Raw genomic sequence first — 14,379 nt, forward strand, 5'->3', positions numbered from 1 at the left:
GGACCCTCTCCAGAGCCAGCACATCCTTCCTCAGACATGGTGCCCAAAATAGCTCACAATATTCCAAATGCGGCTTTACCAGCGCCTTGTCAACCCTCCGCACTACATCCCTGTGTTTGTATACAACCCCTCTACGAAATAAATGCTAGCATTGAGTTTGCTTTCTTCAATACTGACTTTGTCTCTGGAATTAATGCACTACAGTGCTGAGACCTATATTCTACATCCTGTATCTTCCCCTTTGCTCGACCGATTGTACTGGGATTTGGCTTGATTTTATTTATTCAATTCATGAATTAAATTGAATAAATATTGAATTGAATAGATTTTATTAGCCAAGTATGTATACAGAAAGGAATGTGCCTTCGTCCTTTGCTCGCAAGTAACAGCACGACATACAGTAGACAATTCAAAATAAAACATTATAATTTAAACATGTGAAGAATGAAATAAAATACCAGAGCACAAAGAGCTACAGACTTTTGGCTGTTGAATAGAGCTACTGCTCTAAGTCACAGTGCATTGAACTGGCAACAAGAGAAAAAGTATAATAGAAAAAAGTCCAAAGACAGCCACAGTCCAGGGTAGGTCCTACTGCAAGACTGAGACAGCATCACAATATCAAGACTAAACAGCGAACTGAGGTTCCAGGTGTATAAAAGATGTCATGGCACTGGTTCAGAGAAGATCAAAGGATTTATTACCAGCATCCTGGCCAGTATTTATCAATCAATATCTTTGAATGACCTCATCCAGCCAGAGTCCTGTTGCAGATTGTGGGTGATTGCTGTGCGGAATTTGAGTATTTCACGGCTCCTGTACCTTCTGCAGGAAGGAACTGCAGATGCTGGTTTACATCGGAGAGACACAAAATGCTGGAGTAACTCAACGGGGAGGCAGAGAAGGAATGGGTGACGTTTCAGGTCGAGATCCTTCAATGGTCCATTTTTGGCATCAATATTCATGAATATTGATTTCTTTATATTCGTAACCCTTGCATGCTCTCTCCCTCTCTCTCTCTCTCTCCCCCTCTCCCCCTCTCTCCCCCCCTCCCTCCCTCCCTCCCTCCCTCCCTCCCTCCCTCCCTCCCTCCCTCCCTCCCTCCCTCCCTCCCTCCCTCCCTCCCTCCCTCCCTCCCTCCCTCCCTCCCTCCCTCCCTCCCTCCCTCCCTCCCTCCCTCCCTCCCTCCCTCCCTCCCTCCCTCCCTCCCTCCCTCCCTCCCTCCCTCTCTCCCCCCTTCCCCCCCTCTTCCCCCCTCTTCCCTCCCTCTTCCCCCTCCCCCACTCCCTCCCTCCCTCCCTCCCTCTGTCCCTCTCTCCCTCCCTCCCTCTCCCTCCCTCCCTCCCTCCCTCCCTCCCACTCTCTCTCCCCCTCTCCCTCCCCATCCCCCTCCCCTTCCCCCCCTCGTCCACAGCCAACAATGGACCATTGTGGGCTCCATCTTTCCTGAGTCATCATTGTCGGCTTGGATTTGTTCTGTAAACATAGAAACATAGAAAATAGGTGCAGGAGTAGGCCATTCGGCCCTTCGAGCCTGCACCGCCATTCAATATGTTCATGGCTGATCATCCAGCTCAGTAGCCTGTACCTGCCTTCTCTCCATACCCCCTGATCCCTTTAGCAAAAAGGGCCACATCTAACTCCCTCTTAAATATAGCCAATGAACTGGCCTCAACTACCTTCTGTGGCAGAGAATTCCACAGACTCACCACTCTCTGTGTGAAGAAATGTTTTCTCATCTCATCAAAGGCGGTACCTTTTCTTACCGCCACTTTCCCCCTCCCCGGACTCTCAGTCTGAAGAACAACCAGGAGGGAGTCTCAGTCTCAGTCCTATAAGTGATAGGAGCAGAATTAGGCCATTTAGCCCATCAAGTCTACTCCACCATTCAATCATGGCTGATTTATCTCTCCCTCCTAACCCCATTCTCCTGCCTTCTCCCCACAACCCCTGACACCCATATTAATCAAGAATCATTGCATTCTTGCATTTCCCGCATCACTTTCCAGCGGTTCAGTCCACTCTTGCCTCTTTCTTACTCTTCATATAACTGGAGAAACTCTTGCTATCCTCCTTTATATTATTGGCTAGCTCACCTTCATATTTCATCTTCTCTCCCCGTATTACTTTTTTAGTTACCTTCTGTTGTTCTTTAAAAGCCAGAATCTTCTGGCTTCCCACTAATCTTTGCGATGTTCTATGCATTTCTTTTAGTTTCTTAATGTCCTTGACTTCCCTTGTCAGCCACAGTCACCTAATTTTCCACCTAGAATCTTTCTTCCTCTTTGGAATGAAAAGAACCTGCATCTTACCAATTATTCCCAGACCTTCCTGCCACTGCTGTTCCACTGTCATTCCCGCCCAGGGCCCTTTCCCATCAACGTTGGCCAGCTCCCCACTCGTGCCTCTGTAGTCCCCTTTGCTCCGCTGTAATACCGACACATCTGATTTCATCTTCTCCCTCTCAAATTGCAGGTTAAATCTTATCATGTTCTGGTCGCTCCCTCCTGGTGGTTCCTTTATCTTGAGTTCCCTTATCAAATCCGATTCATTATACAACGCTAAATCCAGAATTGCCTTTTCCCTGGTAGGCTCCACTACACGACGCTCAAAGAAACCATCGCAGAGGCATTCTACAAATTCCCTTTCATGGCTTCCAGTACCAACTTGATTTTCCCAGTCTACCTGCATGACCACCGTAACATTGCCTTTCTTACATGGTGATTGTATCTCCTTATGTACCCTACATCCTGGCTACTGTTGGGGGGGAGCCTGTAAACAACTCCCATTAGGGTCTTTTTACCCTTGCAATTTCTCAGCTCTACCCACAATGACTCTCCATCTTCTGATCCTATGTCACCCCTTGCTAAGGACCGAATTTAATTCCTTACCAGCAGAGCTACCCCACCCTGTCTGCCCACCTGTCTGTCTTTCCGATAGGACGGGTAACCTTGAACATTCAGCTCCCAGCTCCGATCCTCTTATAACAGTATAACAGTATAACAGAGCTTTACTTGCAGCCACGTCTCTGTAATTCCCACAACATCAATTCCCGCACCACTAGCCAAGGGTCCTGACTTGAAACGTCACCTGTTCCTTTTCCCCAGAGATGCTGCCTGACCCGTTGAGTTACTCCAGCATTTTGTGTCTATCTCCTGTACCTTCTTCCCGATGGCAGCAGGGAATTGAGAGCATGGCCAGGGTGGTGTGGGTCTCTGACGATGCTAGCTGCCTTTTTGAGGCTGTGTCTGCTGTAGATCCCATGAAAGGCAGGGAGGTCAGTACCCATGATCGGCCGGACAGTGTCTACCATTTTCAATAGTCTCCTTCGTCAGGCCCTAATGCAACCTGCCAGTACAAGAGCTGGGAGTTTATCAGCAGCTTGAAAGGTCAGTAATTGAGTTTGTGGACTGGTGAAGCTGGTGTTAACGCTTGCTTCCAATGCTGCTGGGGAACAAATCCCGACTCAGTGGTCACACACTCGGAACCAGTGTGTTGATTTGTAACTCGTGTTGACAGCCTGTCCACCAGGGCTCAGTGAAGGGAAAAGACTTAAATTGAACAAAACCTTTCACTGTGTGGACTGATTATTCTGTTTATTTCCTTGGCTCAGTTAAAGTCTATCACCTTCGTGCCTCGGTGTCAGTTTCTCCTCCTGCCTTTTATTGTGAAAACCTATTTACAAGTTGGCAAGGATGGCACGGTGTTGCAGTGATAGAGTTGCTGCCTTACAGTGCCAGAGATCTGGGTTCGATCCTGACTACAGGTGCTGTCTGTGCAGAGTTTGCACATTCTCCCTGTGACCGCGTGGGGTTTCTCCGGGTGCTCCAGCTTTCTTCCACATTCCTAAGACGTGCAGGTTTGCAGGTTCGTTGGTTTCTGTAAACTGCCCCTGGTGTGTGGGATAGAACTAGTGGATGGGGTGATTGGTGGGCGCTTGGTGGGACGAAGGGCCTGTTTTCACAATGTTTTTCTCTGAAAAGTCACTCCGGTTTCTTAAAGCATGCTGGGATGGAGTGCTTGGCCAATATTTCTGTGTGAAGGTCAGTGAGTTGCTGTCACAGTCTACAGAGTCGGCATCTCTTGAGGTAGAAACGTCTCTGCTGCTGACCTGGTTGTCGAAACGCAATAAAACCGATCAGAATGATGTGTAGGAAGGACCTGCAGATGCTGGTTTACACTGAAGATAGACACAGGTTCTGGATGCGGGTCAGGCAGCATCTGTGGAGAGAAGGAATGGGGGACGTTTTGGGTCGAGACCCTTCTGCAGACAGTAATCGGAACAGAGTGCCTTAGTCATAGCAACCCACACATAAAGTTGGAATGGCAGTGGCCAGTGATCACAATAGAAGGCTACTGGGTTTTTTTTTGGGTGTTAACCAAGTTCAATGTACGATAGGGCGACACGGTGGCGCAGCGGTAGAGTTGCTGCCTCACAGCGAATGCAGCGCCGGAGACTCAGGTTCGATCCTGACCACGGGCGCTGTCTGTACGGAGTTTGTACGTTCTCCCCGTGACCTGCGTGGGTTTTCTCCGAGATCTTCGGTTTCCTCCCACACTCCAAAGACGTACAGGTATATAGGTTAATTGACTGGGTAAACGTTTAAAAAATTGTCCCTAGTGGATGTAGGATAGTGTTGATGTGCGGGGATCGCTGGGCGGCGCGGACTCGGTGGGCCGAAGAGCCTGTTTCCGCTCTGTATCTCTAAATCTAAAGAAAAATAATCTAAATCTACATGGATTTATAAAGTACAACATCCACAGAAGACACGGGAGACTATTCTGCAGCCGCACAAGCCGAGCTCAACAGCGCTGCAGTGCAGAAGGCCACTGTTTTACTCAGGTGGAAGTTATTTTTATTTATTTATGAAAATAAATGATCGTTCCAGTTGGTGAAGTGTTGCAGAGAATTCAATCAGTGGGCAGTAAAGAGGATTATTGGATCCGATCTCACAACGTTGATCAGTGTTGTAGAGGGATCTCCGATGACCACTTGCAACTGGTGGTAAATTTAAAATTAAAGGTGATGGCAATAATCTTGTGATTGGGTAAAGGCGCCACAATTAATTCAGCACATTGTGACAGACATTTAAAAAAAATACTTAGCAGAAATGTTTACAGTCAGAAGCTCTGGAGCACCAAGATGATCCAACCCAGGGGCTAGCGAGACACAAGAAACTGCAGGCATCGGTTACAAAAGAAAAGACACAGTGCTGTAGTATCTCTGCAGGTCAGGCAGCATCTCTGGAGAACATGAATAGGAGATGCTTCAAGGACAAAGGAATTTGGTGTCCTTTTCACTTTCCTTGTACTCGTGTGTGACCCCCCAGTCTGTGGAACATGCTTGTATAGGAAAGAACTGCAGATGCTAGTATAAAATCGAAGATAGACACAAAATGCTGGAGTAACTCAGCGGGACAGGCAGCATCTCTGGAGAGAATGAATTGATGTGACGTTTCGGGTCGAGACTCTTCTTCAGGCCGATGTCAGGGGAATGGGCGGTACAGAGATAAAATGTAGCCGGAGGCAGTAAGACTGGTGGGAGAACTGGGGAGGGGATGGAGAGAGAGGGAAAGCTGAAGTTAGAGAATATGCTGTCAGCATCTTCAAGAGGAAAATAAATGAAGGCCGATACTGTGACACAGTGCCCCAGTGGGCAGAGCTTGCTTGGCCTGTTTTAACGTGAGTCGGTATTTCTGGAAGCAGGACCATCCTTGTTACTGGCCTGGTTGTGGATAAACCATAAAACTGATCGGTGCCTCAATCATGGCAACCCACACATAAAGCTGGAAAGCCAAGGATGACGGTAGCAGTGTATGGGAAGGAACTGCAGATTCTGGTTTCCACCGAAGATAGACGCAAAATGCTGGAGTAATCCCCGTCCCGCTGAGTTACTCCAGCACTTTGTGTCAATCACAACAGCAGCCTGCTGTTGGCGAGGGTGGAATTCAGGCTCACGAGACTGCAGCTCTTTATTTGTGAGAACCGCTGCAGCTTGAATGCTTGAACGTGAGTTTATTTTAGAGACACAGCATGGAAACGGGCCCTTCAGCTCACCGACTGCCGCACCAACCATCGATCGCTCGTTCGCACTAGTTCTACGTTATCCCACTTTCCCCATCCACACCTTTACACACCAGGGCCAAGTTACAATCTTACCAAAGCCAATGAGCCACCAAACCTGGGTGTACGTCTTTGGAGTGTGGGAGGAAACCGGAGACCCGCAGAAAACCCTTGTGGTCACAGGGAGGACGAGCAAACTCCACACAGACACCAACCGTAGTCAGGATCTGACCTGGGTCTCTGGTGCTGTGAGGCAGCAACTTTAGAATGATCTGAGGAAAGACGTTCTTGCCTTAGAGGGAGTACAGAGAAGGTTCACCAGATTGATCCCTGGGATGGCGGGACTTTCATATGAAGAAAGACTGGATAGACTGGGCTTGTACTCGCTGGAATTTAGAAGACTGAGGGGGGATCTTATAGAAACATATAAAATTCTTAAGGGGCTGGAGAGGCTAGATGCGGGAAGATTGTTCCCGATGTTGGGGGAGTCCAGAACCAGGGGTCACAGCTTAAGGATAAGGGGGAAGTCTTTTAGGACCGAGATGAGAAAACATTTCTTCACACAGAGAGTGGTGAGTCTGTGGAATTTTCTGCCACAGAAAGTAGTTGAGGCCAGTTCATTGGCTATATTTAAGAGGGAGTTAGATGTGGCCCTTGTGGCTAAAGGGATCAGGGGGTATGGAGAGAAGGCAGGTACAGGTTACTGAGCTGGATGATCAGCCATGATCATATTGAATGGTGGTGCAGGCTCGAAGGGCCGAATGGCCTACTCCTGCACCTATTTTCTATGTTTCTATCAGCCTGTAAGAATTGATGATATTTTAATATTCCTTGACACACTGTATTGCTTTCTGTGTCTGTCTGGTATCGGCAGCAGAATTGCCTGTTGTTATGAACTTGAGTTTGTATCATTTTTGCCTTTCATTATTTTTTCAATTTTGTGTTTATCCTTTTTCTCGTGTTGCCCGTTCAATGCACTGTGACTTTTTGCATAAATTGCTTCATATGCACCTGCACTTTGTCATCATTTTCTTGTCAAACTCGTCAAATATAAATGTTATCATCCCTCTGCCAAAGGGAAACATTGCCAGATTCTGCATCACAATGCAGAAGCGAACCGCGTCAAAAACAATCAGAGTGTTAAACTGTGTTTTATTGGAAAAAAATCTATCATATTTCTCCCATTAGCTTTATAAATTTAACCTAACATTCAGATGACCCCCAAATGTTAAATCTGAGTCCAGATCTATCTCTTGATCAAACTTTCAATTATTTGCTGGCGGAGCATTACAGTACGGGAATAGGCCCTTCGGCCCACAATTTCCGTGCTGACCATGATGCCAGGTTAAACTAACCTCTGCCTGCCCGTGATCCATATCCCTCCATTCCCTGCATATTCATGCACCTATCCAAAAGCTTCTTAAACACCACTGTGGTATCTGCCTTCACCACCACCCCTGGCAGCGTGTTACAGGCACCCACCACCCTCTGTGTAAAAAATAAAACTCACCCCACACGTCTTCTTTAAACTTTGTCCCTCTCACCGTCAAACTGTGCACCCTAGTCTTTGACATTTCCATGCTAGGAAAAACATTCTGACTCTCTACCCTACTTGACTGAGTCTGAAGAAGGGTCCTGACCCGAAACATCACCAATTCATTTTCTCCAGGGATGCTGCCTGACCTGCTGAGTAACTCCAGCACTTTGTGTCTTCTTTGATTGAGTCTTATGTGGCTGATTTGGTCTGATAAAACTTCTATTAGGGTGGCACAATGGCGCAGTAATGGAGTTGCTGCCGTACTGTGCCAGAGTCCTGGGTTCAATCTTGACTGCGGGTGCTGCCTGTACAGACTTTGTATGTTCTCCCTGTGATCATGTGGGTTTTCTCCGGGTGCTTTGGTTTCCTCGCACATTCCAAGGGCGTGCAGGTTTGTAGCTTAATTGGCTTCGGTTAAAATTGTAAATTGTCCCTACTATGTAGGATATTGCTAGTGTTACGGTGTGATCGCTAGTCGGCGCGGACCCGGTGGGCCAAAGGGCCTGTTTCCACACTATCTCTAAAGTCTAATGTCTAATGAAAGGTTTTGGGATGTGTTGCTTGAACCTTGTAAGTCATGTTCTGCTGTAGAAGATGATGATAGTAGTGGTGGCCATTTGGCGATTAAACACTGAAATACATAGACTACTATTGGCTGAAGAAGGGTCTCGACCTGAAACGTCACCCATTCCTTCTCTCCTGAGATGCTGCCTGACCTGCTGAGTTACTCCAGCATTTTGTGAATAAATACCTTCGATTTGTACCAGCATCTGCAATTATTTTCTTACACTTCTTAGACTATTATTGTTATTATTTCACTATTATTGCTTGTTTTTTGTGTGAACGTATGTGTATGTGTATATATGTGTGTATATATATGATCTATGTATAGGTGTATTTGTGAGTATGTGTGCATATATACATACACTGAACTTTTTCTCTCGTTCATTAAATTGTTTACAGTGTGCCATGTTTACTTATTCTGTTGTGCTTCTGCAAGTAGGAATTTCACTGTTTTATCTGGGACATATGACAATAAAACTATTGACAATTCCGTGATGGCTCTGTATTTGGCAGATTTCGGACGAATCTGCCCTTGAGAGTTTGTTTTTGTGGAAGCAGCCCCTTCGGTCCACGCTGACCAATGATCACACGTACACTAGATCTATCCTACGCACTCGGGACAATATGCAGTCGCCAATTAACCTACAAACCCGCACGTCTTTGGGATGTGGGAGGAAACTAGGATGAAACCCACGCGGTCACAGGGAGAACCTGCAGACTCTGCACAAACAGCACTCATAGTCAGGGTCGAGCAGAGGTCTCTGGCGCTGTCAGGCAGCAGCTCTACCTCTCCGCCACTATGCTGCACAGGTGCTGTCTGTGTGGAGTTTGCATGTTCAACATGTGACCTCGTGGCATTCTGCCAGATGCTTCAGTTTCCTCCCACATCCCAAAAACGTGCAAGTTTATAGGTTAATTGACTTATGTAAATTGCCTCCAGAGAAAGTGGGATAACGTAGAACTGGTGTGAACAGGTGTGGTCGGTGTGGACTCGGTAGGCTGAAGAGCCTGTTTCCATGCTGTATGTTTAAACTTAAACTATCCCCTCCACAGATGCTCCTTGACCCGTTACTTTCCTCCAGCACTTTGTGTTTGGCTGAAGATTCCATCATCTGCAGTTTAGTTTAGTTTAGTTTAGCCCTTCGGCCTAGAGACTCGACGCCAACCAGCAATCTAACATTAGTACACTAACATTATCCTACACACTAAGGACAATCTACAATTTTTACCGAAGCCAATTAACCTACAAACCTGTACGGGAGAAGGCAGGAACGGGGTACTGATTGTGAATGATCAGCCATGATCACATTGAATGGCGGTGCTGGCTCGAAGGGCCGAATGGCCTACTCCTGCACCTATTGTCTATTGTCAATTGTCTTTGGAGTGTGGGAGGAAACCGAACCACCCGGGGAAAACCCACATGGCCAGAGGGAGAACGTACAAACTGCGTACAGACAGCGCCCGTGGTCTGGACCAAACCTGGGTGTCTGGCGCTGTAAGGCGGCAACTCTACCGCAGCGCCACTGTGCAGCACAAAGTTCCTTGAGTCTTCATTTGGAGAGGATTATCTGGTCTCAACTTGGATAGACAGCTGAGAGTCTGGAAATCTGCCATAGAGTGTAATATTACTAAAGCTAAGCATTGAGCAAATAGAGCCAGTTTATGGAGCAGAGCCACAAGACTTTAGTATGCTTAACTCAGATTCCAGTTCACAATTCTTCAATAATGCATGATAATTTGATTCTGAAGTAACAAAATTCTATTTTTGTTTATTATGTTTTCCAATTTTCTTTGCACAAGAATCATACTTCAACATGAAAGGTTAATTATTGCCCAGAAAAAAATATAATGGAAGTTCAGAAAGACAGGAAAATTATCCAGATAAAGATTTTATTTTCTAAAACATGGTCTAAATTCAGTGTTTTCATTAAAATTACAATAATAGTCTCTTTACGCTCCAGGCTCCATCTACAATGAATACCCTGCGTCAGAATTTGAAGTTCTTCAAAGATAAATTCCAAAGGTTCAGCATTTGGTTGCAACCCTTTTAAGGGGTTCTGGCCTCTTCCTACTTCAGTTCCCCTCCCCTCTACCTTCAGCCTGAAGAAGGGCCCCAACGCAAAATGTCACCCATCCTTTTTCTTCAGAGATGCTGCCTGACCCGCCGAGTTACTCCAGCATTTTGTGTTTAGTTTAGTTCAGAGATGCAAGTCCGTGCCAACCAGCAATCACCCCCGTACACTAACACCATCCTACGCACTGGGGACAATTTACAATTTACAGAAGCCATTTACAATTTACAAAACCTGTACGCCTTTGGAATGTGGGATGAAACCAGAGCTCCTGGAGAAAACCCACGTGGTCACAGGGAGAACTTACAAACTCCACAGAGACAGCACCCATAGTCAGATCTAATCTGGGTCTCTGGCGCTGTAAGGCAGCAACGTCTGTAGGGTGGCACAGTGGCGCAGAGGTAGAGTTGCTGCCTTACAGGGCTTGCAGCGCTGGAGACCCGGGTTCAATCCCGACAACGGGTGCTGTCTGTACGGAGTTTGTTCGTTCTCCCCGTGACCGCGTGGGTTTTCTCCGAGATCTTCGCCTGTTTTCGCGATTGTGGCCCGGAACCCAATTTCCCCAGCATGACCTTTAGATTTTAGATATAGAGATACAGCTCAGAAACAGGCCCTTCGGCCCACCAGGTCCTCGCCGCCCAGCGATCCCCGCACGTTAACACTATCCTACACCCACTAGGGACAATTTTTTACATTTGCCCAGCCAATTAACCTACGTACGTCTTTGGAGTGTGGGAGGAAACCGAAGTTCTCGGAGAAAACTCACGCAGGTCACGGGGAGAACGTACAAACTCCGTACAGACGGCGCCCGTAGTCAGGATCGAACCTGAGTCTCCGGCGCTGCATTCGCTGTAAGGCAGCAACCCTACCGCTGCGCCACCGTGCCGGAAATATATTTTCCAATTTTCTTTCCCCAGAGAATCACAATTCAACATGAAAGTTTAATTATTGTCCACAAATAATATGATGGAGGTTTAGAAAGATCGGCAATACTACCCAGGGGGCATTTTGTTTTCTAAGTTTGAGATCATTGAAGAGAGAAAATAATCAGTGAAGGCAGCCAAAACAATTTTACTCGATTAAAGCCAATACTTTTAATTCTGTTTTTTGTTGTTGTTGCAGGATGTCACAACTATGCAATTCTGTGCCAATAAACTGGACAAGAAAGATTTCTTTGGAAAATCAGATCCCTTCATGGTCTTTTATCGCAGCAACGAAGACGGAACGTAAGTATTATTTTTAGTTTGTGGAATTTAACAAAGTTTTAAAATAAAGTCGACTTTAAAATGGTGAATAGTCTTTTATGGCTTTGTAGCTGTTTGTGGCTGTAGCTTTCTGTATTGTATGTGGTAAAACTGGGGTTCGCTGGTCGATCCACACACCCAAGGGGAGGCGATGGCCGGGTGCCTGCAGCAGTCTGGGGCTCTCCTGGTGCGAGCACCGACTGGACTCTGAGCACCGACTGGACTCTGAAAATGGCACCAAAACATGGCGTCTCTTGCATGCAGGCTCAATGGACTAGTTCTGTGCAATTTGCTAATCGGGGATGTGCTTAGGCATGACAATACTCTACTGGAGTGTTTGTAAGAAAATAATTTCACTGTGTGCTTGCATTTCGCACATATGACAATAAAAGCACCATTGAACCATTTGAAATAGCATTTGTTGTGACAGGATTTGATGTTAATAGGGGTGGGAATAAGAACAATTTGCAGGATCCAGGTACAATGTGGCTCTGTGTGCGATCCTACCACAAATGTTGCAATAGCTGTTTGGAGATGTTGCCAACCATTTGCAGTTGTCTACTTGCCACTGGGTGAAACATTGCACGATAATTTGCCGAATCCTGTTGGAGCAGCCATTATTGTCCTTGTGCAGGATGCCGGCAAAGGCAGGAAGATCACTTTAATGGGAGGCATATTTCATTGCTCGCTTAGACATCTCAAGTCACACAGAAATGAAGCAGAGCTGTAGATTAATTCCAAAATGTGCAAATGTTAGGCCTGTATCATGGGTCAATCTTGTACTGAGAAGTTAGTAGTTTAGTTTATTATTGTCACGTGTACTGAGTGAGGTACAGTGAAAAGCTTTTTAGTTGCGTGCTATCCAGTCAGCGTAAAGACTGTACATGATTACAATCAAGCCGTCCACAGTGTACAGATACAGAATAAAGGGAATAACGTTTAGGATCAAGATAACATCCAGTAGAATCTGATAAAAGAGAGTCCGAGGGTCTCCAATGAAATAGATAATAGCTCAGGGCCGCTCTCTAGATGGTGATAGGATGGTTCAGTTGATAACAGCTGGGAAGAAACTGTCCCTGAATCTGAAAGTGTGCGTTTTCACACTTCTGTACCTCTTGCCTGAAGGGAGAGGGGAGAAGAGGAAGTGACCAGGTGAAACTGGTCCTTGATTGTGCTGGTGGCCTTGCCGAGGCAGCGTGAAGTGTAGACGGAGTCAATGGAAGGGAGGTTGGTTTGCGCGATGGTCTGGGCTGGTGGCCTTGCCGAGGCAGCGTGAAGTGTAGATGGAGTCAATGGAAGGGAGGTTGGTTAGCGCGCTAGTCTGGACTACGTCCACAATTCTTTGCGATTTCTTGCGGTCTTGCACTGTTCCCAAACAAAGCATCCCGATAAAATGCTGATTATGGCGCATCTGTAGACATTGGTGCAAGTAGTTAGGGAAATGTCGAAATTCCTAAGCCTTCCAAGGAAGTGGAGGCGTTGATGTGCTTTCTTGGCAAAGCAAAGCAAGCCACATATTATTATTTGTGATTAAATCCATCACTGTGTCCAAAGGAAACAGGTGTTTTCTATTGCAGTTGCCTCGAAAGCAAATCCTTAACTGTTTCAAAGCAAAAAACACATCTACACTTTGGTTCTTGAAAGCACTAGCTGCATACTAAATAAGCATTTTCAGGGGCATTACACAGATTTAACATCTAACTTGACCTTTCGTTATCATCAAGCCTGGGTTGTTTGCTGCATGGTTGAGGGGAGACCTGTTAGAACTACATAAAATGATGAGAGGCATAGGCCGGGTAGACAGTCAGAAACTTGTTACCAGGGTGGCAATGTCGAAAACGACCGGGCATAGGGTGAAGGTGGGAGGGGCAAAGTTTACAGGAGATGTGCGGGACAAGTTCTTTTTACACAGAGATGAGGGTCAGGGGTGGTGGTGAAGGCAGATAAGTTAGTGGCGTTTGAAAGGCTTTGGATATGGAGGGATATGGATCACATGCGGACAGAGGAGATTAGTTTAAATTGGCATTATGTCCGGCATGGACATTGTGGGCAGAAGGGTCTGTCCCATGCTGTACTTATCTATGTTCTATTGTGGAATGGAGGGATATTTATCACGTGCAGGCAAACAAGGTTACTTTACCTTGGCATCATGTTTGTTACTATATTTTTCTATGTTCTATTTCCAAACTGGATAATGAAATTCAGTCCATGTATTGCAGTATCTTGGAGATGCATTATTTTCAAGAACATGTTTCAAGGGCCTGATAATTTTGACGTAACGCGGGCTGCCTCTCCACAATAGATCGGTCCACCGACGATCCATATTTCACTAATATTTGTGTTTGCAGCTTCACGATTTGCCACAAAACAGAAGTGGTGAAGAATACGTTGAATCCCGTGTGGCAACAGTTTTGTATTCCTGTCCGGGCTCTTTGCAACGGTGACTATGACAGGTAGGCGTACATGCACAGAGCTGCAGACGTTGTAATGAAGTGGGCAATGAGTTATGAACGTCCCTCAGCAGCACAGTTGATAAAAGAAGCCGCAATCTTTGTTTGAATTGTGGCTCGGCGAGGGCAGTACCATTCTGCACATTGAGCTCGGTGGCACTTTGGTCATCTGCCAATGTATTGCAGGCTTCTGCAACTACTCAACTCAGTGTAGAGTTACAAGACCAAAAGCAACAGTGCTGGGGGAGCTCAGCAGGCCAGGTGCTGAGGACTGGGAAGGCAGTATAATGTAAGAAAATAACTGCAGATGCTGGTACAAATCGAAGGTATTTATTCACAAAATGCTGGAGTAACTCAGCAGGTCAGGCAGCATCTCAGGAGAGAAGGAATAGGCGACGTTTCGGGTCGAGACCCTTCTTCAGACTGATATAGGTGGAGACAGGAAGGAT

The 14,379-nt window shown here is 46.3% G+C and overlaps 1 protein-coding gene across 6 annotated transcripts in view; it reads left to right on the forward strand.

Moving 5' to 3' along the window:
- The window catches only part of LOC144605454 (copine-8-like), a 299,949-nt gene that overhangs the window by 134,505 nt on the left and 151,065 nt on the right, over positions 1-14,379 (forward strand). For all 6 annotated transcript variants that reach the window (XM_078420725.1, XM_078420728.1, XM_078420727.1 and 3 more), the window contains 2 exons: positions 11,359-11,462; positions 13,829-13,933. In XM_078420725.1, the coding sequence (XP_078276851.1) occupies positions 11,359-11,462; positions 13,829-13,933 (209 nt within the window). The remainder of the gene's footprint in view (positions 1-11,358; positions 11,463-13,828; positions 13,934-14,379) is intronic.

This window comes from Rhinoraja longicauda, chromosome 24 (genome assembly GCF_053455715.1).
Source record: "Rhinoraja longicauda isolate Sanriku21f chromosome 24, sRhiLon1.1, whole genome shotgun sequence".
In the NCBI taxonomy this organism is placed as follows: domain Eukaryota; kingdom Metazoa; phylum Chordata; class Chondrichthyes; order Rajiformes; family Arhynchobatidae; genus Rhinoraja; species Rhinoraja longicauda.